The sequence below is a fragment of the Amphiura filiformis genome, chromosome 2 (genome assembly GCF_039555335.1).
Source record: "Amphiura filiformis chromosome 2, Afil_fr2py, whole genome shotgun sequence".
Classification (NCBI taxonomy): Eukaryota; Metazoa; Echinodermata; class Ophiuroidea; order Amphilepidida; family Amphiuridae; genus Amphiura; species Amphiura filiformis.
The window spans coordinates 51,671,111-51,697,647 of record NC_092629.1 but is presented as its reverse complement, the minus strand read 5'-3'; the positions used below and the strand labels follow the sequence as shown (position 1 = coordinate 51,697,647).

The 26,537-nt window shown below is 36.3% G+C and overlaps 1 protein-coding gene across 1 annotated transcript; it reads left to right on the top strand.

Moving 5' to 3' along the window:
• Positions 1-26,537, top strand: LOC140146350 (beta-catenin-like protein 1). Its single transcript, XM_072168164.1, has 12 exons — positions 1-106; positions 3,890-4,063; positions 11,502-11,608; positions 12,474-12,711; positions 13,216-13,309; positions 14,220-14,384; positions 15,887-15,945; positions 16,757-16,905; positions 18,810-18,985; positions 19,313-19,491; positions 21,686-21,899; positions 22,345-26,537. Exons 1-12 carry the CDS (start codon positions 77-79, stop codon positions 22,431-22,433), a joined length of 1,674 nt encoding a protein of 557 aa, XP_072024265.1. The 5' UTR covers positions 1-76; the 3' UTR covers positions 22,434-26,537.

Genomic DNA, 26,537 nt, shown 5'->3' with positions numbered 1-26,537 from the left:
TACGAGTTGTTGTTTTCCGTGTGGGGAAATTGACCGATGATTTGTGTTCTTTATTTGACAGAAATAACAGAATAAAATGGATATTGGGGAATTGCTTGCATTTCAGGTAAACTGCCAACAATTCGATGATTAAATATTTACAATTCTATTTGCTTTTGCTAATGTATATCTCCCGTAAATAGGCTAAAATGTAGCGTGTTCAGTGTCATGTGTAAAATACGGGAAGGTTGCCGAATTCTACATCTACAATCATACATTATGCATAATAAACATGATGAATTTGTAAGTTGTAACTGTACTGCAGCTGCATATTGCAAAGCACTATAATATTGTGCAGTAAACCTTTGATGAGAGCGTATTTTAAGCGTACATCGCGTATAATTTACTTGTCTCAGACTCTGATTGGCTGCTATTCAAGGCGATCATCTGCTGTTTCCGATTGGAAATTTACATACATGAATGAACTTGGGCTTGGCAAGCCAAGAATGGCATGTGCTGTACGCATTTAATATTAGCTGTGACTTTGCAACATCACGGTAGTACGCGCTCGCAAAGGTTTACTACAATTTATTATACATGTATAGCTTAGCCAGAGCTGCAGAGGTAATCGCACCTCCGTCAACACGATTAACCGTCGATTTCCACTAAATTCTCCGCACGCAGGTTCGAGGTAAAAATATTAAACACATAAGGTATATATTTATTAATATGCCTATGTGGCTATGGACCCTTTGTCATGACAATATTTAATGACATACAAAACATATAAGTTTACCAAAGTGTCCGTAAACACGGCTGGTCATCGCCAGTGTATTCAGGCAAAAAAATGAAAAAAAAGGAAAGAAAGTCTGTCTCGGATAGGCAGGCTCACATCACACACTATAGGTGGCTATTCGTCCATAGGTAGGCATGTTCACAAAATTTTCAAGTACCGTGGGATATTTCACATGGAAATTATTTTGTTTAAAAAGGTGATTATTTTAACTTAAAAATGAGGGGTCAACCATGTCTGTAGGTCAAAAACTAGCGAAGTTATGGGCAAATGTCTGTTTTTAAAAAAAGTAGACACTTTTCTGCGACCATCATTGACAATGCCTTACAATGACTTACTGTACAAAAAAAGCATGTAATGCATCATATTTTACCACAATGATCCATTTTAAACAAAGGCGATTTTATTTTATGAAATCTAATTGATAACTTTCACTGCATGCTGACTTCTGTATCAAGGATAAAGTACCAGCACTTTTTAGACTACGTCGTCAAGTTTCTGGTGTCGAAATTTCAAATTTTTGTATAATTTCCCTATGGGGATTACACAGTTAAGCATTGACTGTGAGCTACTGTGGTCCAAACTTTTTGGATTGAATGTCGCCCTCTATAATAAGCAATGTGGACATGTCTACCATAGGGAAGTGGAATGTGCATGTATGGTCCAAAAATGGCTTTAGGGTTCATACCACTAAATCCGCCTGTGAAGCGGTTTCAGGTAAAAGTTTGTCACGACTATAGTCCCAACTTTGCATAAAAAATGTGCAAAATCGGTACAATATTAACAATTTTAGTGTTGCAAATCATGTTTTGCTAGAACTTGTGAATGTGATCTCTACTAATTTGAACAGAAAACGCAAAAATTTGAGTGATGTTTACGATGATGAGTGCATGAACACACGAGGTCAAAACATGGTTAGCAGTCGGACGTAAACACGGGAAAATCAGGTCTTTTTATATACCGTAGCGCTATTTTTCTCAAAAAGTAGACCTAAAATATGGTGTCATTTTCAGATATGTTATGCAGAATTTTGTTCTGATTAAGATGATATCAAATATGGTCACGTGTCATATGGTGGGACCCCAAAATAGTGGGAGGCGTTACGGTACATTTTTCTCTCCTCTTTCAGATTTAACTTGTTGGTACAGAGCTATTCTTTGTCCAATTGCATTCTACTTTTCAAATATGTTTCACAATTTGAAATTATCATTTGTTTAATTAGTGAAAAATATTAAAACGTTAACGAGGATAAACCTGGAGGATAAGCGGTAGAGGATAAGCGGTAGAGGAGTATGTGCAATCTCTATGAGAAATGTTGTGGAAACATGATATCTTTTTGAATTTTAAATTTTATCATTGCCAAATTCTGTGCTACACATGCAAATCGTATCTCAAATCAAAGCTTGTTTATTCATTATTCATATTCAACTATTAGTTTGATTTATTTCATGTTTACAAGTACTCACTGAGAACCGCAAGTCACAAGACCCACAATTTTTCCCTATTCACTACACACAAATGCCAAGATTTTCAGTCACAACATGCATTTTGGCTTTAAATTGTTGTATCTTGAGAATTATACACCCTAAGAATAGGAAAAGTATACATTTTTGGAAAGCATTTTACCTCAGGAATCCAAATATGCAGTTAAAATAAATGTAGGATACACTCTAAAGAAAATATTTTCAAAAATGTAATCAACATTTGGTGCGTAAAGTTACGTACATTTTCACACCCTGTGACCCTGTACCACCACTTTGGTCAATCATAACATAGCAAAAGTATACATTTTATTAAAGCTCATAGTGTTGCCTGTCACAAAATTAGATTACATTAGAGGTACCGTATTCCATATCAGTAGCAAATGCAATAAATTATCAATTTTCTAGTAAAATTAATTCTTTTTATGATATCACCCTATATATTTTACACACCCTGTATACCAACATCATTTTTGCATTGTTGGATTCCTTGGAACATAAGCTTTCCAAAAATGTATAGTTTTGTTGGTGTGAGATGTATAGTTTTAGACATGTATCAATTTAAGTGAAAATGAGGACAAATGATCAAAATCAGTGTTTGTAACGCAAATGTGCCCCACCATATGACACATGACCATATATATTTCAAAGTAAAATGTAACTCGACTTATAGCCTAAAACGTGACCCCTATTTTGCACGTAAAGTCTATATGGAAAGCTATTTTGTGGCATGTACCCTTTACTGTGGGGCTCAATGGATAAAATTACTAAAAATGTATTTGACAACCAAAACCTAAGTGATGTTGACTTACGTTGGTACTGGCATACTGGATTCATAAACTATCACATAGTGCACACTGCAATCTATGTTCCACCAAGTCGACACTCGTTAACGCGCAAAAGCAATTTGTGTGTAAATCAAGACCATCCAAAACAGCTTTCTTACAGTAAAGAATAGGAGGTCATCTGGGGTCACATAAAGAAGTGTACATTGTACATGTGCCTGCTGTCACAATTTCACACACCAAATTCTGGACAATTTGGTGACACTATTTTTGTCTGTACATACATGTAACTTCAAAAGTATATGCACTAGAAACATGATTGATGACCCCTTATTGTTTAGGTAATTTGATGCTCTTTCAAATGAAAGAACCAAAAAATGTTGAACTTCAAAATTTTATGAACATCCCTATCTCGGACATAATTTGGTAAAGTGCTATATCATATGCTATAAGAAAGTGAGCTATGCGATATATTTTGCAATATTTATTTATTTTATTTTACAGTACAAGGCACAATATATACTTTTTGATATTCAAATACAGAAACATACATGTAGTATACAAATACACAATGAACAAATTGTTTACAATGGTGAAATGTGTACAAAAAAGAACCAAACTGCACAAAAACAACAAAATTGGATCCCTATAACGATACTGAAAAAAAAAAAATGTGAACATATGGGCAAAAAACAATTACGGCCAACTAACGCGTAGCGCTAAGCGTTAAGTTGGCAATTGGCATTCATGTAGCAATGCACGCTGGTGTACGAGACATGTACATTTTTTTGGCCTTATGAAGAAAAGTGATAAAAATTTTAATGTGAACGATGATTTGTTATTATTTACAGCCAGACAAGCCTGATCTAAAGAGACGTCATGGAGACGATGACGACGATTACCCTATGGAGGGCGCTATTCGTGACACTAAGCAACGGTACAGAAGAGGTGGAATAGAAGAAGCACCTAAGATAAGTGAAGAGGAAAGAGAGAAGATATTGCAGATGGTGGATGAAGAACCAGAGGTAATATGACCATATAAGGGATGATGTTCACCTTATAAGGGAGTAATATTACCTTATAGGGATGATATTCACCTTGTTATGGGATGATATCCACCTTATAAGGGATGATATTCACCTTATAAGGGAGGATATTACCTTATAAGGGATGATATTTTTCACCTTGTTATGGGATGATATGCACCTTATAAGGGATGGTATTCACCTTATAAGGGATGATATTCACCTTATAAGGGATGATATTCATCTTATAAGGAATGTTATTCACCTTTAAATAAGGGATGATATTCACTTTATAATAGCCTTGATCAAGTCTTCCTCCTTACTTTTTCTCTATTCGTGCTCTTCTTAGGACCCATGGTATTATATACTGGACTAGCTCTCTCAGATTTTTAGTCGGGTCAGAATGTTTGTGTTGGTGCTGGCAACATGAGCTAGGGAGGAAGTATACCTTGTGGGCATGGTGTGCATTTGCTCAAACACTACCCCTGTAGTGCACAGTACATGCCTAGGGTAAAGTATGGTAAGAAAGTAATAGCAATTCAAATGTCAAATAGATTTTCAGTTATGATGGTAAATAATAATTTTGAAAGAATAGATAAGGTCGCATGTCATAAGGTGGTCCACTTTGCGTTACAAGCCAAAAACTTACCAGAAAATGAGTTTTGAAGGTTTTGACCCCTTTTATTAATCAACATGACTTTTGAAGAAAAATTATGTTCCGTTTTTGCGAAAACGGACAGTTTCTGCCTAATTAATGTACAGGATTCAATGTAAATTTGAAACTTTAAATATGCATTTTTCTTGTTTTCGACTATTATCAGAGCAATTTACATTGCACATCATTGGAATAGAGTTTTTGGAATATTTTGTATCAGAATAGGTTCCAAACATGTTTGTGAACATCTTGGAGTCAATAAATGACTCTTTCAATAAAAGGCGCCTTGTATACAGGGTGCGTAAAAAGTACGTAAAATTAATAAATTATTTTTTTGAATTTTAAAGGACAACTTGTTAACACTTCAACCTACACAATTTTGAATGCAAATTTTGAATTTGTCAGCAAATTTCACCCCAGAAAATGTATACTTTTAGCATAGTAGGGTGATAATATAAAGCGTGCTATGGCAAAATGCTGTTTCTTCTAATTAGATATTAGAAAACAATAGAATACATAAGGAATTACAAGTGCATTCCTTGCAAATCAGCGTACCACTTTATAAGTAGTAAACTGAAAAAGTTTTAATGTTTCAGAACAATACTCTGATGTGTTACTCACAATTAAATACTTAAAACAGCCCCGTATTATGTACTGTTTAAAAGATATTCATTGCAAACATGTTTGGGTGTGACAAAAAATAACATTTCCATTCACACAGCACACACAAACCTCCTCCTGATCCACCTGCTCCTGATCCACGTGCTCCTCCAACCCCCGCAATTTCAAACGTAAACTGCTGCCATTTTTTTGTTTAAACTTCTGTTTTATTTGACATTTTCCACAATTTTTACCCCATCCTTCAGCTTTAAAATGATACCTAGCTCAATAGGACAATTGCAGTATAACATTTTTCATTCCGCCCCATTTAGAAAAATGTAACACCTCCACCTTTTTAGGGTACGAACTTGTGACATGCGACCATAACTTAAAAATTTTCAATATGATATTCACTTTATAAAGGATGATAATCACCGTGTTATGGGATGATATCCACCTTATAAGGGATGATATTTACCTTGAGGGATGATATTGCACCTTATAAAAGAGATATTCACCTTATAATAATGGATGGTATTCACCTTATAAGGGATGATATTCACCTTACAATGTATAAGGGATGATATTCATCTGATACTTAGGGATGAATTTACCTTGTTATGGGATGATATTAACCTTATAAGGGATGATATTCACCTTATAAGGGATGATAAAAAGGAAGGAATATGGGATCATAAGGGATGTGTCTCTGGACCTAGACCTAAATGCTAGGATCATTCATGGTTGACCTAAAAAAAGGAATTTTGCACTATCTGCGTGTTTATTTATTTATTTATTTAATCTTTCTTTAACCAGGGTAGCCCCTTCAGTAACTAGTACTGATCTCCAAGGGGGCCCTGAGTGACAATTCACAATATACATATACATTGTACAATTTCATAACAGAGATTAATATAAATTAAATTAAAAGCAATGCATGCAATCAAAAGTTACATGATACATTAGTTACATTGTACATCAGGTTCATTTTTACATTAGGTCTGGTAATACCAATAGTTACATGATTAAAAACTGATAATATTATAACAATGTACATGTTTGGCAATCAGATATAAGGAAAAGACAAAAAGATGAATAAATTTGTGGAAATTGATAAAATCTAATCACAAATCTGAAATACAGGTTTTAAAAGTATTAAGGGTCATGGAAGAAAAGTTTCTCACGGATGTCTTGAGGAGTTCATTCCAAGCATAACATGATCTGTAGTGAAAAGTTCTCTTGCCAGGATTTATGTTCCATTTTGGAATGGCAAGAGAATTGAAAGTTTGGCTTCTGGTACCATGAGTATGAAGAGATTGCATATAAATAAATTGAGAGGATAAGTAAGATGGCGCATTATGGGTAAGGCACTTGAACACAATAATCAGAAGTTGTTTTTCCCATCTTGTATGTAGTTTATCCCAGTTAAGAGACTCCATCATATCATTAATAGGAGTTCTTATATCTGCTGACAAAAGAGTACGAGCAAGTCTATTATGGTGCACTTGAAGTGAAGTTGAAAGGGTGTTTATGCAATTTGTCCAGACAGGACTACAATAGTCAAAGTGTGGCATGACAAGGGCATTGGCAAGCATTTTAAGGGTATCATTTGGAAGATAATACTTAAGTCTACGGATTATGCCAATGCGCTTTGAGATATTAGAAGAAATATGGCTTACATGTACATGTTCATTCCAAGATAATAATTCATCAAATACAACCCCAAGATACTTGAATTTATCAACTCTTTCAATATTATTACCATTGTATGAAACATCAATATCATCAAATGTATTCAACATATAACTTGTGCCAAAAATCATGAGTTTTGTTTTCTTGATATTCAATGTGAGATTGTTTTCATTCAACCAAGAGGCAACATTAGACAAATTACCATTTAATTCTGCTTGAAGAAGTGATGAATCATTAGAACTACATATAAGAGTTGTGTCATCTGCATACATTATAGTTTTACAGTTAACAGAGTTTGGAAGTGAATTTACAAAAATGATAAACAATAAAGGCCCTAAGATTGTACCTTGCGGAATACCAATATTCACATCTTTAAAGTCAGACATAGTAGAAGAAATATTAACAGCTTGAGACCTATTACTAAGATAAGATATAAACCATTTTAGACATGAGCCAGAAATACCACATTGCTTTAATTTGTTAATTAGAAGACTATGATTGATGGTATCAAAAGCCTTCTTGAGGTCAAGGAAAATTGCACCAGTTAATTTTCCATCATTCATATTTTAAGAATGTAGTCAGAGGTGTCAAGAAGGGTTGTAGTGGTTGAGTGGTTATTCCTAAAACCAGATTGAGATGAATGAAGAATACCATGTTTAGATAAATAAGAATATAATTGATTATGAACAGCACGCTCTAAAATCTTAGAAATAATACTTAATACAGAGATAGGTCTATATAGTTACTTACATCTGATTTGTCACCATCTTTATAAATAGGTGTGACTTTTGCAAGTTTCCAATCAGAAGGAAATACAGAAGTGTACAATGAAAGATTACATATATAAGTAAGAGAGTCACATATAATTGGTGCAGAAAGTTTCAAAAGTTTCACATTGAAATTATCAAGACCAGAAGATTTCTTATTAGAAAAATTACAAATTTCGTCAAATACAAAAGAAGGAGTAATAAAATCAAAATTGAAATTACTAGATACATCATCATTATTACATTCATCATTAGTAACATCATTAGCATCATCACTTTTATTTACATTATCAAATTTTTGAGCCAGAGTAATTCCAATTGATGTAAAGAATGAGTTGAATTCATTGGCAATGTCTTTATTACATGTTGTAAACCCATCATCAGTTTGAACAGATCTGACATTTGCATTATTTCTTGGAATTAGTTTTTTTATTGTTTTCCATAACTTAGTAGAATTATTTACATTTTCTTCAATGGCATCAGTACAATATTTCTTTTTTAAGTGTTTATTTAAGTTATTTACTTTGTTTCTTAAAGACTTGGCCATCTTCCAATCTTCTGGATCATTAGTTTTATGTGCTTTTGAAAAGAAGTAATCTCTATCTTTAGTCAGTTTAATGTAATCCCATTAATCCACTCAGGAAGATGACCTTTAATTCGTTTCTCTCTAAGTGGGGCATGTTTGTCACAAACATCATTAAATTTTTGCTTCCAAACATCCCAAGCACTATTAACATCATCATAATTTTTGATTTCATTCCAGTTTATGTTCAGATTGATGTTTTCAACAAAGTCATTAGGATTAAATTTTGTGAAAGAACGAGTTTTAATTATTTTTGGAGGAAGTTTAACTTTTTTATTTTTACGTATTATATAAATCATGCAATGATCACTAAGACCAAGATTATGAACTCCTGATGATGATACCTTATCTGGTTTGGTAACAAATGCTAAATCAATTTTAGTTTTACTTGTTTCAGTTATTCTTGTATAATCTTTAATAAGTTGTTTCATGTTACTGTGAGTGGCAAGAGTATTTACTTTACTTGCCTCATACCTTTTACATAAGTCTAAATTAAAGTCACCTACAATTATTACATCATCACAGTAGCGTAGCCAGCGGGGGGGCAGGTGGGGCAGAGTGCCCCCCCTGACAAAAAATGAAAGAAAAAGTGCCCCACAAAAAAAAATGAGAGAGAAAATCAGGAGGGCAAAGGAAAATAAAAAGGGCAAGGAGCCCCTTTTCTAGCAAAATTCAGGGCCAAAATAGTGTAAAATACAAAAATTTTCCGCGCTATGCGCGCAAATTGTAACAATGAAGCCCTTTTTAGCCGCATAATGGGCTAAAATAGTGTAAAATACCATTTTTTTCGCTACGCTACAGCACATCATCCCAATAAGGCCCTTTTCGGGAAGCTCAAGACATACAGTCTCTATGTATTGTATGATGCAACTGCAATTTTTTAGTCTGTGCCCCAAAATTTTATTTTGCCCCCCTGACCAAGAAAGCTGGCTACGCCCTGCATCATCATATAAGGAGGTGTGGTTTTGAAATACTTGATCTAATTTGTCAATATAATCTACCTTCGAGTTGGGTACTCTGTAAACTGTACCAAGAAGGAGAGGCTTTGTATGTGGCAAATTGATCTCGATCCAGAGTGCCTCAATACTATCATCATGCAAATTAGATTTTTCTTTAAAAACAACACCATCTTTTACATAACATAAAATACCACCATGCTGCATTCCTTTCCTATCAAGTCTACATAAATTGTAACCTTCAATAATAAGTTCATTATCAGTATCATCATTTGTTAACCAAGTCTCTGTTAAACATAAAATATCAATATTATTATGACTAAATAGAATTCTTAAATGATCAACTTTGTAGCGCAGGCATTGGATATTGAGGTGAGCAATCTTAAATCCTTTAGTTATATTACAATTAAAATCAATAAATGGTTCATCACAAAAAGGAAGTTCATAAAGACAAGTTCTAAAGAAGCAAGAATTACACCAATAAGAGGCACTAGAGTTGTAATCAATAGGTACACAATTAATGTGAAAATGAAGAGAACATTGTATACAAGAAACTATAGGCTGAGATGCTCTAATTTTACGGGAACAGGTGCCACAAAAATTCTCAGCTTTAGACAAATTTATAATTGAATGATTGTTATGAATATTATTTGGTATATTATTTCCATGAGAATGATTATTCGGAACATGGTGAATAACGTCATTTGCTTGCTGACAAGAAACATGTTTATGTTTATCGTCAATACATGTAAAATTTAGATTAGAATCTTTGTCAATAGAATCATCACAACATTGATCAATAGTTATTGAAGGAGATTGAATAGATGGAGTGGTTTGTTGAGATGAATGGTTAGTAGCACTTGAAACAGCATGGTTATCATTGACAGTTGAGCACTCTGTATTTTTACCCGGTAAACCTGGTAACCCACAATCCGATTCAGGCAACAACCACCACGTTTCTACTAATGCTTAAAATAAGGGTTGTGGTGTGTACCGGAAGTACTGAAAATATTTTCCTGACCCCCAAGCTGCTTTTAAGGTCACAATGTGATACATATAGAACGTGAAAATTTCCCACTCAAAAACGTAAGTCCAGTTGCCTAGATTGTAGTTCAAAATAATTTATTACAAAAAAGAAGTTCAACACACAGCAACCGTTAACCGTTGTGTTTCCACTGACAGAAATACCGGGTGTCACACCACATGGTCTACCTCATGAGGTGGATCACGGTTGCCGGGTGTCCACACCGCATCACTCTGAACAGATCTGTTTCCACTGAGCACATTAACCGGTAACACTCTAAACTAGACCACATTACCCGTCAATCGTTCCCCAGTAGAAACACGCAGATTGTTTTGTGTTTTTAATATGAAAATTGATACATAGTTTTCATGTCATACTCTATTAATGATATCAAAATGCATTCAAATTCAATGCATTTTGATATCATTAATAGAGTATGACATGAAAACTATGTATCAATTTTCATATTAAAAACACAAAACAATGTGCAAGATTCAATTTTTTTTTAGGTCAAGCATGAATGATCCTAGCATTTTGGTCTAGGTCCAGAGACCCTACAAAACCAAAAAAAAAAATTTTTTTGCAATTTCGGGTACCCGGTTACCCGCCCGAAAAACGTGCCGGGTACCCGGGCACAAAATTACCCGAAAATCACACCCCTACTTATAATAAGGGAAGAGATTCACCTTGTTATGTAATGATATTTACCTTATAAGGGATGATATTACCTTGTTATGTGATGATGAATATTCACCTTATAAAGGATGATTCAGCTTATAAGGGATGATATTTGCCTTATTAGGGATGATATTCACCTTGTAAGGGATGATATATACCTTGTTATGTGATGATATTCACCTTATAAGGGATGATAATCACCTCATAAGGAATGATATTCACCTTATAAGGAATGATTCACCTTGAGAGGTGATATTCACGTTTTAGAAGCAAGTGTGACATAAAAATCAATTAATAAACCAATCAATCAATTGATCAATCAGTCCAATTTTGTTGGCAGGTTTCCAGCCTTGATGAGGTGGGACTAAGGAGAGACTCATGCTGACCTTTGAGAAGAAAGTCTATAAAAATCAATCAAACCAATCTAACAATTAATCAATTTAGTAATCAATTAATCAATCAATCCCTCAATTTTGTTGACAGGCACCCAGCCTGGATGATGCTGGACTGAGAAGACTCATTCTTACATTTGAGAAGAAAGTCTATAAAAATCAAGAAATGAGGATTAAATTCCCAGATATGCCAGAAAAGTAAGTAGAATACTGTAAAACGTTTATTGGATGGCTTTGAGTGTGATCAATACAAGAATATGCAGCATGAGTCATGAAAATACTGACCGCGTCAAATTAAAGGCAAGTTCATTATTTTCATGACGAAAGCGATATTCTTGTATCACACGAATTTGATGTTATTAATTATTATATAATCAAAGATGCCACTTTCCGACTTTTGTTGTGATCAAAAGTTTATCCAACTTTGAATTAAAAAATAGCAATTTGAAAGAACCATAAGAAGTAATTGTAACGGGCCTATAATTTTGTTTTGTTTTTCAATTTTTGTAAAAAAAAATGCATACTTGTGAAAATTAGTAATCACCAGTGGCTTTCTAGGCAGTTCTGAGTGATAAAAAAAACTGGAATAGCCCAATAACTTAGCATCGGTTGCCTGGACAGGACCAGAATTTGTATTCAGGCATATTGGCAAGGTTGTATATACAATATGCAAGAAGTTGTTTGGAGGGTATGTGACAAAATTGAAACATTTTGCCTTTGGAACTGGGATGAGAAATATTTAGTTTCAGGTCAATCACCCCAATTCACATGGTTTATGAATACAGAGAACATTCTTTAACCATGTGACTTGGGGATGATTTGATGTGACCTCCACTTCGGAGATGAGTCTGGTATTTATTCCTAGCTATTATGTGAAATGAAACACATGTAGCAGCCGACAAGTGCATCGTTTTGATATGGATGTACACAATTGTCCTTTTCAGTCTCTGTGCAGGTCTGCAATACCCTGAAGAAGTGCTCGCGACCCACATATTTGGTCGCGACCCACTTTTGGCAAGCCATCAAGGACCCCTTTGCAATCACACCTTTTTTTTCTATGCAGGTTTATGGAATCGGAAATTGATTTAAACGACTCAGTACAAGAACTCCATGTGATTGCAACCACCCCAGATATGTACCACCACCTCGTGGAGCTGAATGCCGTCAAGTCATTGTTGCAATTAATCGGACACGAGAACACAGATATATCCATCGCTGTTATAGATCTATTACAAGAACTCACTGATGTAGACACTTTAACTGAGAGTGAGGAGGGGGCCACTGCATTGATTGATGCGTTGGTAAGTTATTATTAAAATGTAACAGTTTTAAGATGAATACCCCTCATCACCCTCAGCCTTACAGCATTTCCTAACTAAATCTCTGATTGGCTCAATATGAAGGAGATTTGGTTTACGCCAAAGTGTGATATTTCCCAAAATGGGATATACTCTTCTGTCGGCATGTTGAAGTCGGGTTTATGAAACAACGCGTCTGTCAATGTACATGTAAGTGGTCCAGCACAAAGATTAATCTGTTCCCAGTGAAGAAAGTCATTGGTTTTTGTTAACTTAAACTAACGGTGCGTTTTGTTGTGCATTTTGAAGTGATTTGGGGAAAAAATTGTTTCTGGGCTAGGGTGGTTGCCATCCGTAACAACTTTTTCCATTTTGCTTTTTGTTTTTTAACTTGATGAGCAGACAGAACTTGGACAGGGTTTGTGCATGGTTTGTGCCCTAGTCGCCAGACTAGACTTCTGTCATATTGCGAAGGCTCTGATTAAGAGTTTATATTTTTCTTTTTAGCTTGATGAGCAAATAGTTGCTACACTTGTACAGAACTTGGACAGACTGGATGAGAATGTGAAGGAAGAAGCACAAGGAATACATAATACATTAGGTAGCTAATGGGCTATTCCAGTTGAAATCCATACACCCCCTGTGGAAGATGTGACCATAATCTTCCACACAGGGAGCGTGAATTTCAAATGGAGTCAACCCATTCAGTGTTGTCTGCTCCAAAATGGGCTGTTGCAGTTGAAATCCATACACCCCCCCCCCATGGAAGACATGACCTTAATCTTCAACGCAGGGGTGTGAATTTCAAATGGGGTTACCCATTCAGTGGCGTCTGCTCCAAAATGGGCTATTCCAGTTGAAATCCATACACCCCCTATGGAAGACATGTCCTTAATCTTCCACACAGGGAGTGTAGATTTCATATGGAGTCACCCATTCAGTGTTGTCTGCTCCAAAATGGGCTATACCAGTTGAAATACATACACCCTGTATGGAAGACATAGCCTTAATCTTCCACACAGGTAGTGTGAATCTCAAATGGAGTTACCCATTCAGTGTTGTCTGCTCTAGAATGGGCTATTCCAGTTGAAATACATACACCTCCTATGGAAGACATGACGTTAATCTACCACACAGGGGCGTAGATTTCAAATGGTGTCACTGACCCATTCAGTATCGTCTGCTCCAAAATGGGTTATTCCAGTTGAAATCCTATCACCCCCTATGGAAGACATGACGTTAATCTTCCACATAAGGGGTGCAGATTTTAAATGGAGTTACCCATTCGGTGTCGTCTGCTCCAAAATGGGCCATTCCAGTTGAAATCCATACACCCCATATGGAAGACATAACCTTAATCTTCCACACAGGGAGTGTGAATTTCAAATGGGGTTACCCATTCAGTGTTGTCACAACAAATCATAAACAAACCGTTTCTGGTTTTGATTGACAGGTGATGTCAGGCGTGTAATTCTGACTTTTATTATAAACCATAATTTGTTTTCTTTCAGGTATTGTTGAAAACATGACAGAGTTTCGTACTGAGATGTGCCCTGATGCTGCCAAACAAGGTCTTATGCAATGGTTGTTAAAGAAGACAAAGCCTAAAGTGGCGTTTGATGGAAATAAGTTGTACGGCAGCGAGATCCTGGCTATTTTATTACAAGACACAGAAGGTGAGGGTTGCAAACCCATGAGAACTACCTGCCGATTAGCAAAAAAGAAGTTTTCATTATCAATTGGACCAGTCAGCAACATTGTTAGATTAATTTCACCACCCAAAAAATATTGGTTTGAATTATTTGCAAAATTCCATCTGATTGGTGATTAAAATGAAGATATCATGTAATTGACCAATCAGAGGCAATGTTAGATCAGCAGGTAGTACTCACAGGGGTTAAAACACACACATGCACACACCCCTGTCTGTGTTTGCCTCCAAACGTGGACATTGTGTTTTGCTATCTAACCGAGGACGTGTGTATGATGTTTTCATCGCCTAACCGTGGACTAAAATGGCGGATTTTTTGTGTGTATAATACGAAACAGAATTTTAGCCATCACCCTGCGGACGGTAATTTTTACACGTGTGGTCCTCGGTTTCAGGCAAATAGCGTTTAAAGCATCTAGCATGCATTTGAGGTCTTTTGCAGCAGTTTGAGACCGAGGACAGTCCTCGGTTGGAAGTAGGTCCACAGTTTAGGGTGAAAAATCTTGTGTGTGTCCTCGTTTGTCGGCGAACACGTACGCACCCCCACCCCCAACTGGCGTTCGCCTCCAACCGTCTACAAAGTTTAGTACTATGCAAACACGGACGTCTGAATCCACATTTTGTCGACATACCAAGGATGTTTTTCGCCATTTTGTGTGTGTGTGTATAAATTGCAATTCTTAATTTTTGGATGTAAATCCAGGCCCAATTACTGCCCCCTTTGGCCAATGTGACTCCCGGCTGGTCCAAGCCCACCCCAATGATAAACCAGAGTGGATAAACCATTATAGACAGAAAAATGTTGTGTAATGTTATTATGGAATTCTGTTGGCACACTTATCACACCATGTTGACAGATCTATCAATAAGAGTATCAGTATGGGATAATTGGAGGTATTAGTGGCTTTGATTTTATTCCTTTTTAATAGGGAACCTGGACTAAACATGTGTTTTATCCCCATTTTACAATGAATCTAATTCAGATACAGATGTTAAGGGTTGCAAATACATTATGATGATTTATTGTTAACAATATTTCTGAATAGAAAGCAAAGTAAAACGTTGACGCTAATCAACATTATTATACCGGCATAACCGGCGTATTCAACGGATGTTATTACTCGGAAGATTTGTTGATGGTAGTGATGTTGAGATACCACCAAACCAATGACGTCACAGGAGTGGACGACATCAAACAAGAAGATCAACTTCATCACCACAACATCTTCTTGTTTGATGTCATCAACACCTGTGACGTCATCAACGGTATCTCAACATCACTAGCAACAACAAATCTTCAGAGCAATATCATCCGCTGAAGTTTCTAGTTGAGCTGGTGAAAGCGCTCAGGTAAGTTGACCAAATCTGAGTAGCGTAGCAGTTTATTGTTTACTATTTATATATACCACCACATATGGATATACATCATTTAATATTACAAAAGATTCTTTCTATTTGTCTTTTTAGAAAACAGAGAGTTATTAGGGGAACTGGATGGCATTGATGTCCTTCTTCAACAGTTAGCGGTAAGTTAGAAAAACAGAATTGTTCTATACCATAGTCAGTCAGCTTAACTAGTTAATAACTGCACATCAGTTAGAAGGGCATTGATTGTGAAAAATCAAGGTTCAAAGCAAGATGTTTAGATTTTTCACAATGCCTGATACATATAACTGATGCAAAGTTATTAACCGAATTCATAACCGTCACTCCTCACCTGGCTAAATCTGAAGATTTTATTCTCAAAATTTTTTTGAAATAAACAAGTTACATTTCGCCCTTCAAAAAATCCAACAGACTTAACAATTGCAGCAAAGCAAAATTACGCCATGTGCAAATACGGTAGTTGCAAATGTATCAAAATGTTCTGGTGCAAATGATGTGCATATGTGGAAGTAATTTTATTGTGTAATTCCACGCTACGCTATTGATGGATATCAATAACATCCGCGCCTGTATGTGTATGTCATCTAAAGTGCAATTTGATTGGGACATATGTATGGTGTGATTTGCAGAGGCTATGAATTGATATGATCCATGGGCACCTGGTAACATGAAACAAGACTGCCATGCTACCAAATCTCAGGTAATGATTCACTACATAAACACAAGGATAAGAACTTTTTAGATTAATATCATCAAAATTAGTAATAACTTATAAATCCAAATCATTGTGTTATTCCATTTGAAACCCCTGCTTCCCTATGCAGACACAGGGAGTGTGAATTTCAAATGGGGTTACCCGACAGGGTGACTTCATTTGAAATCTACACCCCTGTGTGAGAGATTAAGGTCATGTCAGAAGCACTGTAAGAAATATTTTTGTTTAAATTTCAGGTTTACAAAAGGCACGATCCTTCAAGTAGTGAAGAAACAGAGTTCATGGAGAATCTATTCAACTGTTTATGTTCAGCCCTGATGCTTCCTGCCAACAAGGGCAGATTTCTGAGAGGAGAAGGGTTACAGCTTATGAATCTCATGCTCAGGTATGATGTATAAGTTTACTGTTGTTTATTGTTGAGCCCTGTAGAAGATATGCTCTATAAGTTCCATCACACGGCAAAAAGAGACTAGGGCGACAAAGGACAAGCTATCTGACTTTTATGTGACACTTTTGGACAGGTTATCAATTTTGAGTGTTGTACATGTCTTAAATATAGAGATATTTTGCTCCACAACGCCATTTTCCCCAGTGAAATCGGACATTCCTAAGCGAAGATATTGAGTTTGTATGTTATGGTATTATCAAAATGGAAATTGAGATATGGGCTAAAAATATTATTGACAATTTGAGTATAGGAATGACCATGAAAAATGTCTGAAAAAAATACAAGATGCCAGTTATATTCTGGTTTGAAACTATCAGAAAATATTTTAAACATTATTAACATCACAAATTTGCAACAAACCCAAATTGTGAAAAATTCATCCCGGGCAGATTTTTTTGCTTTTTCTCCATTTACGATCCTGCCCAAAAATGTTTTCGATATACCACGTCACATATACAATGTATGTGTTGAGAAGCTGCTGGGGATGCCAACAGCGATTTATACATTTACAACCAGATGCTATTGCTAGCTATGGATCATGATGCTTGTAGTCGCCTGCTCCACAGCCGAATGAAGAAGTTTACAAGGGGCATGTCAAAGTAATTAGAGATTAAAAAAAAAAAAGCGTAGTGATTTATAGTGCGCTACGCACAGGCACAACGCCTAGACGTTGATCCACAAGCCTCAGCACACTTTACAGGGTGTCGCTGACCACTACGGCCCACATCATTCCATAAACCATTAAACAACAAATCAGGGACTTTGCTGCTTCAAGAGCGCACACCCTAGACATTCCACAAATAACCATCGCAACCAGGATCAGCTCCCCGAGTTTCGTACGGGTTACAACGAGACAAATTAGCAGTAAGTTCCTTGTCCAGGGGAATTTCAAGCTAACTCAATTATTTTCCACGATAGCGTATTAGGCACCACCAGGGTTCGAACCCGCAACCTCTCGCACCATAGTCGAACGCCTTATCGATTGAGCTAACTTGACTGCCGAGTCAAGTTAGCTCAATAATAGGCTAATACATTTAAAATCCACACTCCCCCTGTGGGTGATTTTGTAAATATCTTCCACAAAGGGAGTATGAATTTTAAATGGAATGGATTTGTTAGGTAGCTCCATTTGAATTTCATACACCCCCTGAGAAAGATTCACCTTGAGTCATCCACAGAGGGAGAGTGAGTTTCAAATAGAGTTGGTTAAAGGGGCATTTCGTGATCCACAGCCTCATCCCCCCACTTTTCTCAAAAAAAGTTGAGATTTTTAAATCACTGGAAACCTCTGGCTACATAATGTTTATGTACAAAATATTTCTTGCAGATTAATTCGTTTAGCAAAGATATCGTGAAATTTGAATTTCGTTCTGGTGCACCAGAACGAAATTACAACGCATTGTCTATGGAGCAGTGTAATACACATAATCATGCATAACTCGTAAACGCAATATCGGAATCAACTGAAATTTTGGGAATATGCTTTTTTCGTGGATATGTACTGAAAAATATCATAAAAAGAGGATGCTAGGATCACGAAATACTCCTTTAATATGTTAATTTCATATCTTCATAGGAGTTAATGTTTTTCGTGCTGGTCATAGGCTTCAACATGAAAAGTCCAAATTTTAAGGTATTTTCTCAAAATATCTCAAGAACCGCTGAACCAATACAGGGCTTGTTTGTACTCGTTTTAATGCATTTTGCATACCGATTCTAAATATGGTCATGAAAATGTTCAATTCTGAAATTGTTGAAATTTTAAAGAAAATTTGGAACTTGTCGTCTGTATTCAAAGATGTTCTCACACTAAGCCCTTGTTTTATTCTCGCCTGTTACAGGGAGAAGAAGCAATCAAGGTTTAGCGCCCTCAAAGTATTAGATCACGCCATGACGGGAGCTGAAGGAGCCGATAACTGCGCTAAATTCATTGAAATCCTTGGTTTGAGAAGTCTCTTTCCGCTCTTCATGAAGACACCAAAAAAACTGAAAGGAACAGCAGAGAAAGAACATGAAGGTAAAGAAAGTTGCCCAAATATCTTGGGAATACACCCAAATATATTAGAAATACACCCAACTGTCTTAGGAATACTTCCAAATGTATGTATTAGGATTACACCTGTCTTAGGAAAACACCAAATGTATTAGAAATACACCCAACTGTCTTAGGAATACACCCAATTCTAATGTGAATACACCCAGTCTTAGGAATATACCCAAATGTCAAAATTTGATACATCCATCTTCTGAATACACTCAAATAATACACATAAATGTGTTAGGAATACACCCAAATGTCTTAAGAATTATACACCCAAATGTCTATTTTTCTCCCACCATACAGAGCATGTGTGTTCAATTATCGGCAACCTTCTCAAAAACACATCAGGACAGCTGAGGCAGAGACTACTAGGTAAATTCACAGAGAGTGATCACATCAAATTAGATAGACTCATGGAGTTACATTTCACATATCTGAACAGAGTACATCAATGTGATGATAGGATAGACCGGGAAAAACAGGTAAGCTTTCCTATGTATGTGTGTAGGGCTGTGTTTGCATGCGTATAATGAGAACACTGCTGGGTAAATTCACAGAGAGTGATCACATCAAATTAGACAGACTGATGGAGTTACATTTCACATATCTAAACAGAGTACATCAATGTGATGATAGGATAGACAGGGAAAAACAGGTAAGCTTTCCTATGTATGTGTGTAGGGGTGTGTTTGCATGCGTGTAATGAGAACACTGCTGGGTAAATTCACAGAGAGTGATCACATCAAATTAGATCGACTCATGGAGTTACATTTCACATATCTGAACAGATGTGATGATAGGATAGACAGGAAAAAACAGGGGAGCTTTCCTATATGTACATACTGCATGCGCATAATAAGGACACATGGTAAGTTCAAAGAGAGTTGTCACAGCAAATTAGACATACTATATTTTGGAATTTAATTTATATCTAAATAGAGTACATCTGTATGTGTTTGCAATCCTTGCCTAAAATGCCCTAAACCCTAACTTTAAAAATTTGCAGACTAATGACCCTCTGAATTCATGGCCTGTTCTGAATTCATAACCTCATTAATATACACGATACATGCGATCCAATCATTTTTATTTATGTGGCAAAACGCAAACGCTGAACGCGGTCACTAATAAACAACAGTGGACCTCCGCGCCATCAGCGTAAATATTAGTAACCTCCGCGCGCGCCGTGTTGTGGGTCGAACAAATTCCGAGAGCACTGGCCGCCGTATTTGGATTGAACAGATTGTGATTCGCACTTCTGTTATTGGTCGTCCTGTTTTAGCCTGATCGATTTTTGGAAAGGCAAAACGTAAAAATTGTTTATTTTTGAGGAAAATTGTGTGTTATTTTGTAAAGTGAAGATATGAAAGTGACGGTTATGAATGAGGTTAATAACTTTGCATCGGTAATATGTTGGGCATTGTGAAAAATCTAAACATTTTGCTTTGGACCTCGGAATATCCCTCGGTTCCAAAGGCAAAATTTGTAGATTTTTCACAATGCCCTCCATAAACCGATGCACAGTTATTAACCTCTAAATATTTGTACCAAATAGTTTTGTTGTTTCAGAGATATGTTAGAGCAAGTAACATCGTCGTTGGTGATGAAGGTGATGAGCACCATCTTCAGAGACTGGGCTTTTCTCGCCAATTGATTACATAATACATATCTTCAATTAAACGGAGCCCTAGATTGGTTGATTACATGATATAATCATCTAAGTAACCAATCAAAATAGAGCTTTGAGATATACCTTATGATCTATTCTAGCTCTACACAGCCATTTATTGCTTAAGCATAACATCCACTTTTTATCTAGGGACCCTCAATATCTTATTTTTATGAATGAACTTGTGCATAATGAGTGCGGAGTAAGTGTAAATTCTATGAATGTAGGTTAACATGTTATTGTACGTAGATTGTAGATAGGTACAGCGTACATAATAACAGTGAGCCTTATATTGAGGGCGCTCTCTGAAAGCGGTTGTAATAAAGGCCGTGTCCAGTGACTCCTTCATTGATTTCCCTTGACATTTGGATGTATTTTAATATAGGTATTGGCATTTTACTTTGAAAAAATTTATATAACATGGCTATAGTGCTAGTTTTCATTTCATGCGTCTCCAGAGAACTTGAACATTTATTTGCCTAAATCCTACCGAGGGAAATTAATGAGGAATCACTGGATGGAGCTAGAGTAGATAATAAAATATATAAACACTCTATTCTGATTGGTTACTCACATGATTATAACATGTAATAAACCAATCAGGGGTTCTGTTTAATTAAGATGTGAGAGATGCCACTGCAATTGGAACATATAATAATGTGTACATCCATATCAAAACGATGCACTTGTCGGCTGCTACGTGTGTCTCATTTCACATAATAGTTGAAAATATAAACCAGACTCATCTCAAGTGGAGATCACTTCAAATAATCCCCAAGTCACATTGTTAAGGAATGTGCTCTGTATTCCTAAACCATTTGCCATGTGATTTGAAATACAGTGGCCTCCACTTGAGATGAGTCTGGTATTTATTCCTAGCTCTCATGTGAAATGAGACACATGTAGCAGCCGACAAGTACATCGTTTTGATATGGATGTACACAATTACAGAATATGATGGGATTTTCTCTATCTGCTAATCCTTTTTTCCCCATTCTTTTTTTCAGAGGCGTGTAAGAGCGGGTGACATCATCGATGACGACGAAGAAGATGAATACTACCTTCAGAGACTAGACGCCGGACTCTTCTCATTACAACTGATTGATTACATAATACTGGAATTAAGTTGCTCATCAGGAATATCGTCAATTAAACAGAGGGTGTTACAGCTATTGAATATGAGGGGAGGATCTATATCTGCTATTAGGAATACAGTCAGAGGTATGTATACACATGTATGTGGTTTGGGGTGTTCTTACATTATTTAGGTGCATTCCTAATACATTTGGGTGTATTCCTAATACATTTGAGCGTTTATCTAATACATTTGGATGTACTCATATTACACCCAAATACACCCAAAATACACCCAAAAAAGGCAGAGGGAAGAACCATACTAACATGTTGCCAAAATCTGCAATGTACATTGTTTTCTTCCCGTTTTCCGGACTAATATTGATATATGTTGCTAGTGGCATGTGATGTTGTCGTGCAAAAGCACAAATTTCTAAATTTTGGCATTCCCCCCCCCACTTTCCTGGGAAAAAGTTTGGGTCAACAATTCACAATTTCAGTCATTCCCCTCAAAAAAAAAAAGCCCTGACTACCCACTGCTAGCAGGATTATGGGACTTTTTTATCATTTCCATTGTTTTTCCTTATTTCAGAATATGCCGGTAACCTTGGCGATGGTAACAACAGAGACAGCGCTGATGGAGAGAGGCAGAGATTATTAGCATTGGTTGATAAATTCTAGACTGAAAAGATTTGGGTGTATTTTACCCCATTTGATATTCACGCCCCCTGTGTGGAAGATTAAGGTAATTTTTCACATAGGGGTGTATGGATTTTAACTGGAACAGCAGAATGTGGACTTGGGTAGGACTAAATACAGGGGGTGCAAATTCATGTAGTAGCAGTTCGAGTGCAACATAATATTTGAAAGTAATTGAGGATGCTAGTTATCTCCAGACAGAAATAAAAAAAAAATTCCACAGCTCTTTCCCCAATGACAGAGAATGACGCGCTCAGACAAAGCATTGTGCCGCGCGATAACATATGTGATTGGATACCACAACGCATCAACGAATCACGCCATTGGCCAAGCTGATTACCCGGGAAATCCCGACCTATGACCCAGCTTGAAACTTGCTCTCTGCAGGAGATAAATTGAGTGTCACCGTGATATATGCGGTGAAACTGTATTCTGAAAAGGGGGTTTCACAGTCAATGCATTTCGAGATAAATGGCAAAGAAGGTTGTTATGTCCATATGTAGTTTCAATTCAAGAGGTGGTTTTGTTCATGCAGTTTCAATGCTCTACCACATTTATTTCACTATATGAAACTTGCACAGAGGGTGTAGATAACCCCCTTGGAATAGAAACTGACACTAACTCCATTTTAACATCAGATTTTGTGACTTAACCTCCTTTTAGAAGTAGCATCCTCAGTTGTAATGGATGAATGTATGTTATGTAATGCATAACAAAATTACACTCTGGGTATGAGAGAGTAGTTTTTTTAACATTCACCACACTGTGCAGACTTTTAACATTTACCACACTGTGCAGTATAGGACTATTCCAGTCGATATTCATACACCCCCTATGAAAGACATAACCTTAATATCCCACACAGGGGGTGTAAATTTCAAATGGAGTCGCCCATTCTGGTAACCCCATTTGAAATTCACACTCACTGTGTGGGAAGATTAATAAATTAATGTCTTCTATAGTAGGTGTGTGGATTTCACACTCCCTGTGTGGAAGATTAAGGATCATGTCACCCATATTAGGTGTATGGATTTCAAATGGACAAAGTACACATTGATGTGTAATAATGCCAAGTTCATCTTTCGTATTGATTGTCCTAAATGAAAGTTCAAAAATTGGACTTACAGTCCAACCTCTTTTATCCAGACCTCTTATACAGATCTCTCAGTTATCCGGATGTGTGATTTTCATGTGTTTTAAAGACACCATAGTTTGATGCTCCGAAGTATTATAATACTTGTGACACGATCTGGTCCATGGGGGCCAAAGACGGCAAATTTGAAACTGAGATAAAGGTAAAAATATGGAGTAAAAAAACAAGAAAATACATAAGAAAATAGACATCAAAAAACTTCATAACTTTAGAACCAAGTATGCTAGACCTTTGGTGTTTTCAGTAAATGATAGCCTATTGTATGCATAATGTAATAATTACAGTAACTCAATTGTCAAAAATGCCTCCTTCGGCCCCCCATGGACCAGATCGTGTCACATATAGAACATGTCTATGTTGCACATTACTACCTTCAAGTTTTAGTACAGTATTACCCGATACTGAGTAAGCTTTTGTTGTCCCAAATTTAGGACTTTTGGACATTCAGTGCAAAATTATTCATAGTTTACTTATCCTGGTATTTCACTTATCCGACCAATGCTTAGTCCCGTTATGGCTGGATTAGAGAGGTTGGACTGTATATAAAATCTGAAATCAATATTAACCCCCTGAGCACTCCCTTCCGATCTAACATTGCCTCTGATTGGCCAACTACATGATATCTTCATTTTAATCACCAATCAGAATGGAGTTTTGCAAATAATTCACCCCAAGTTTTTTGCGTGGTGAAATTATTCTAACAATGTTGCTGATTGGTCCAATTGACAATGAAAATTCCTTTTTGACCAATAGGCAGGTAGTTCTCATGGGGTTAAGTGAAGACTTAGAAGCATGATGATGACAGGTGATAAGTGTTTTGAAAACAGTTGTGGTCACCTGATTGACTGGTGTAAAAGCCATGTAAGGATAAAATATGCATATGAATTCTTATTTCAAGACACGGAGGCAAGTGAGACAAGATTGGTGTACTCCTAATACATTTCGGTGTCTTCCTAATACATTTGGGTATGTGTATTCATAATACATTTTGGTGTATTCCTAATACATTTGGGTGTGTTCCAAATACGTTAGGATGTATTCCTAATACATTAGGGTGTATTCCTAATTCATTTGAGTGTGTTCTCAATACATTTGAGTGCAGCGATCGAATTCGACGGTATCGCATCGCAAGATGCGATGCAATTTCCATCAACTGCTATGCACTTTTCCAAAATGCATAGCTAAAAGTGCTATACTGCTATGCAAACATGTGTTTTGCATAGCACAAACTGCGATGCAAAAATATTGACTGAATTCGAACCCTGTTTGAGTGTATTCCTAATACATTTGGGTGTATTCCTAATATATTTGGGTGTATTCCTAATACATTTTGGTGTATTCCTAATACATTTTGGTGTATTCCTAATACATTTTGGTGTATTCCTAATACATATGGGTGTGTTTCAAATACATTGGGGTGTATTCCTAATACATTTGAGTGTGTTCTCAATACATTTGGGTGTATTCCTAATATATTTGGGTGTATTCCTAATACATTTGGGTATGTGTATTCATAATACATTTTGGTGTATTCCTAATACATATGGGTGTGTTCCAAATACATTGGGGTGTATTCCTAATACATTTTCGTGTATTCCTAATACATTTGAGTGTGTTCTCAATACATTTGAGTGTATTCCTAATACATTTGGGTGTATTCCTAATACATTTTGGTGTATTCCTAATACATTTGGGTGTGTTCTCAATACATTTGGGTGTGTTCCTAGTACATTTTGGTGTATTCCTAATACATTTGGGTGTGTTCCAAATATGTTAGGGTGTATTCCTAATACATTTGGGTGTGTTCTCAATACATTTGGGTGTATTGTCAATACATTTGAGTGTATTCCTAATACATTTGGGTGTATTCCTAATACATTTGGGTGTATTCCTAATACATTTGGGTGTATTCCTAATACATTTGGGTGTGTTGTCAATACATTTGGGTGTATTCCTAATACATTTGGGTGTATTCTTAATACATTTGGGTGTATTCCTAATACATTTGGGTGTATTCCTAATACATTGGGTGTATTCCTAATACATTTGGGTGTATTCCTAATACATTTGGGTGTATTCCTAATACATTTGGGTGTATTCCTAATAACATAAACAATGCGATTTATAAAGCGCCTTTTACAAAAGTAGGCAAAGCGCTAATACATTTGGGTGTGTTCCTAATACATTCGGGTGTATTCCTAATACATTCGGGTGTATTCCTAATACATTCGGGTGTATTCCTAATACATTCGGGTGTATTCCTAATACATTTGGGTGTATTCCTAATACATTTGGGACAGGGTGTGTTCTCAATACATTTGGGTGTATTCCTAATACATTTGAGTGGATATACCTAATGGGGGTGTGTGTATACATTTGGGTGTATTCCTAATGCATTTGTGTGTATACATTTGGGTGTATTCCTAATATGTTTGGGTGTATTCCTACTACATTTGGGTATATTCCTGTACTTTTCAACGGTTGACCAACAGGGCCGCCAAGTTTTTCAGAATACCTTCTGTGAGATTGTAGAACAGGGGTACAGCGTAACAGAAATATTGTTTGCCAACTAAAAAAATTTCACCCCTGATTTTTTTTTGGCCGGGAGCTCGAGAATCTTAACGAGGGGGACAAACATTTTTCATGCGTTAAATTTTACTAGCATGGCACTTGTCGTTAGATTTTACTGCCAATGCTTGAGACAGTGCCCATATGCATGTGACTTGTGCTCAATGCATTAGAGTTTGCAACCCTGTTGGCCCGCCAAATTGTAGTGGGTATTTGTCATTGAAATTACATATACCAGACACATTCCATTTAGGAGGCACAACGGAATGGGTCTTAAAAGAAATCAGCACATTTCTTGTGCAACTTTGATGTACTTGCTGGATGTGTATACAATCATTAAACAGAAATTGTTTTGTATCACAAGA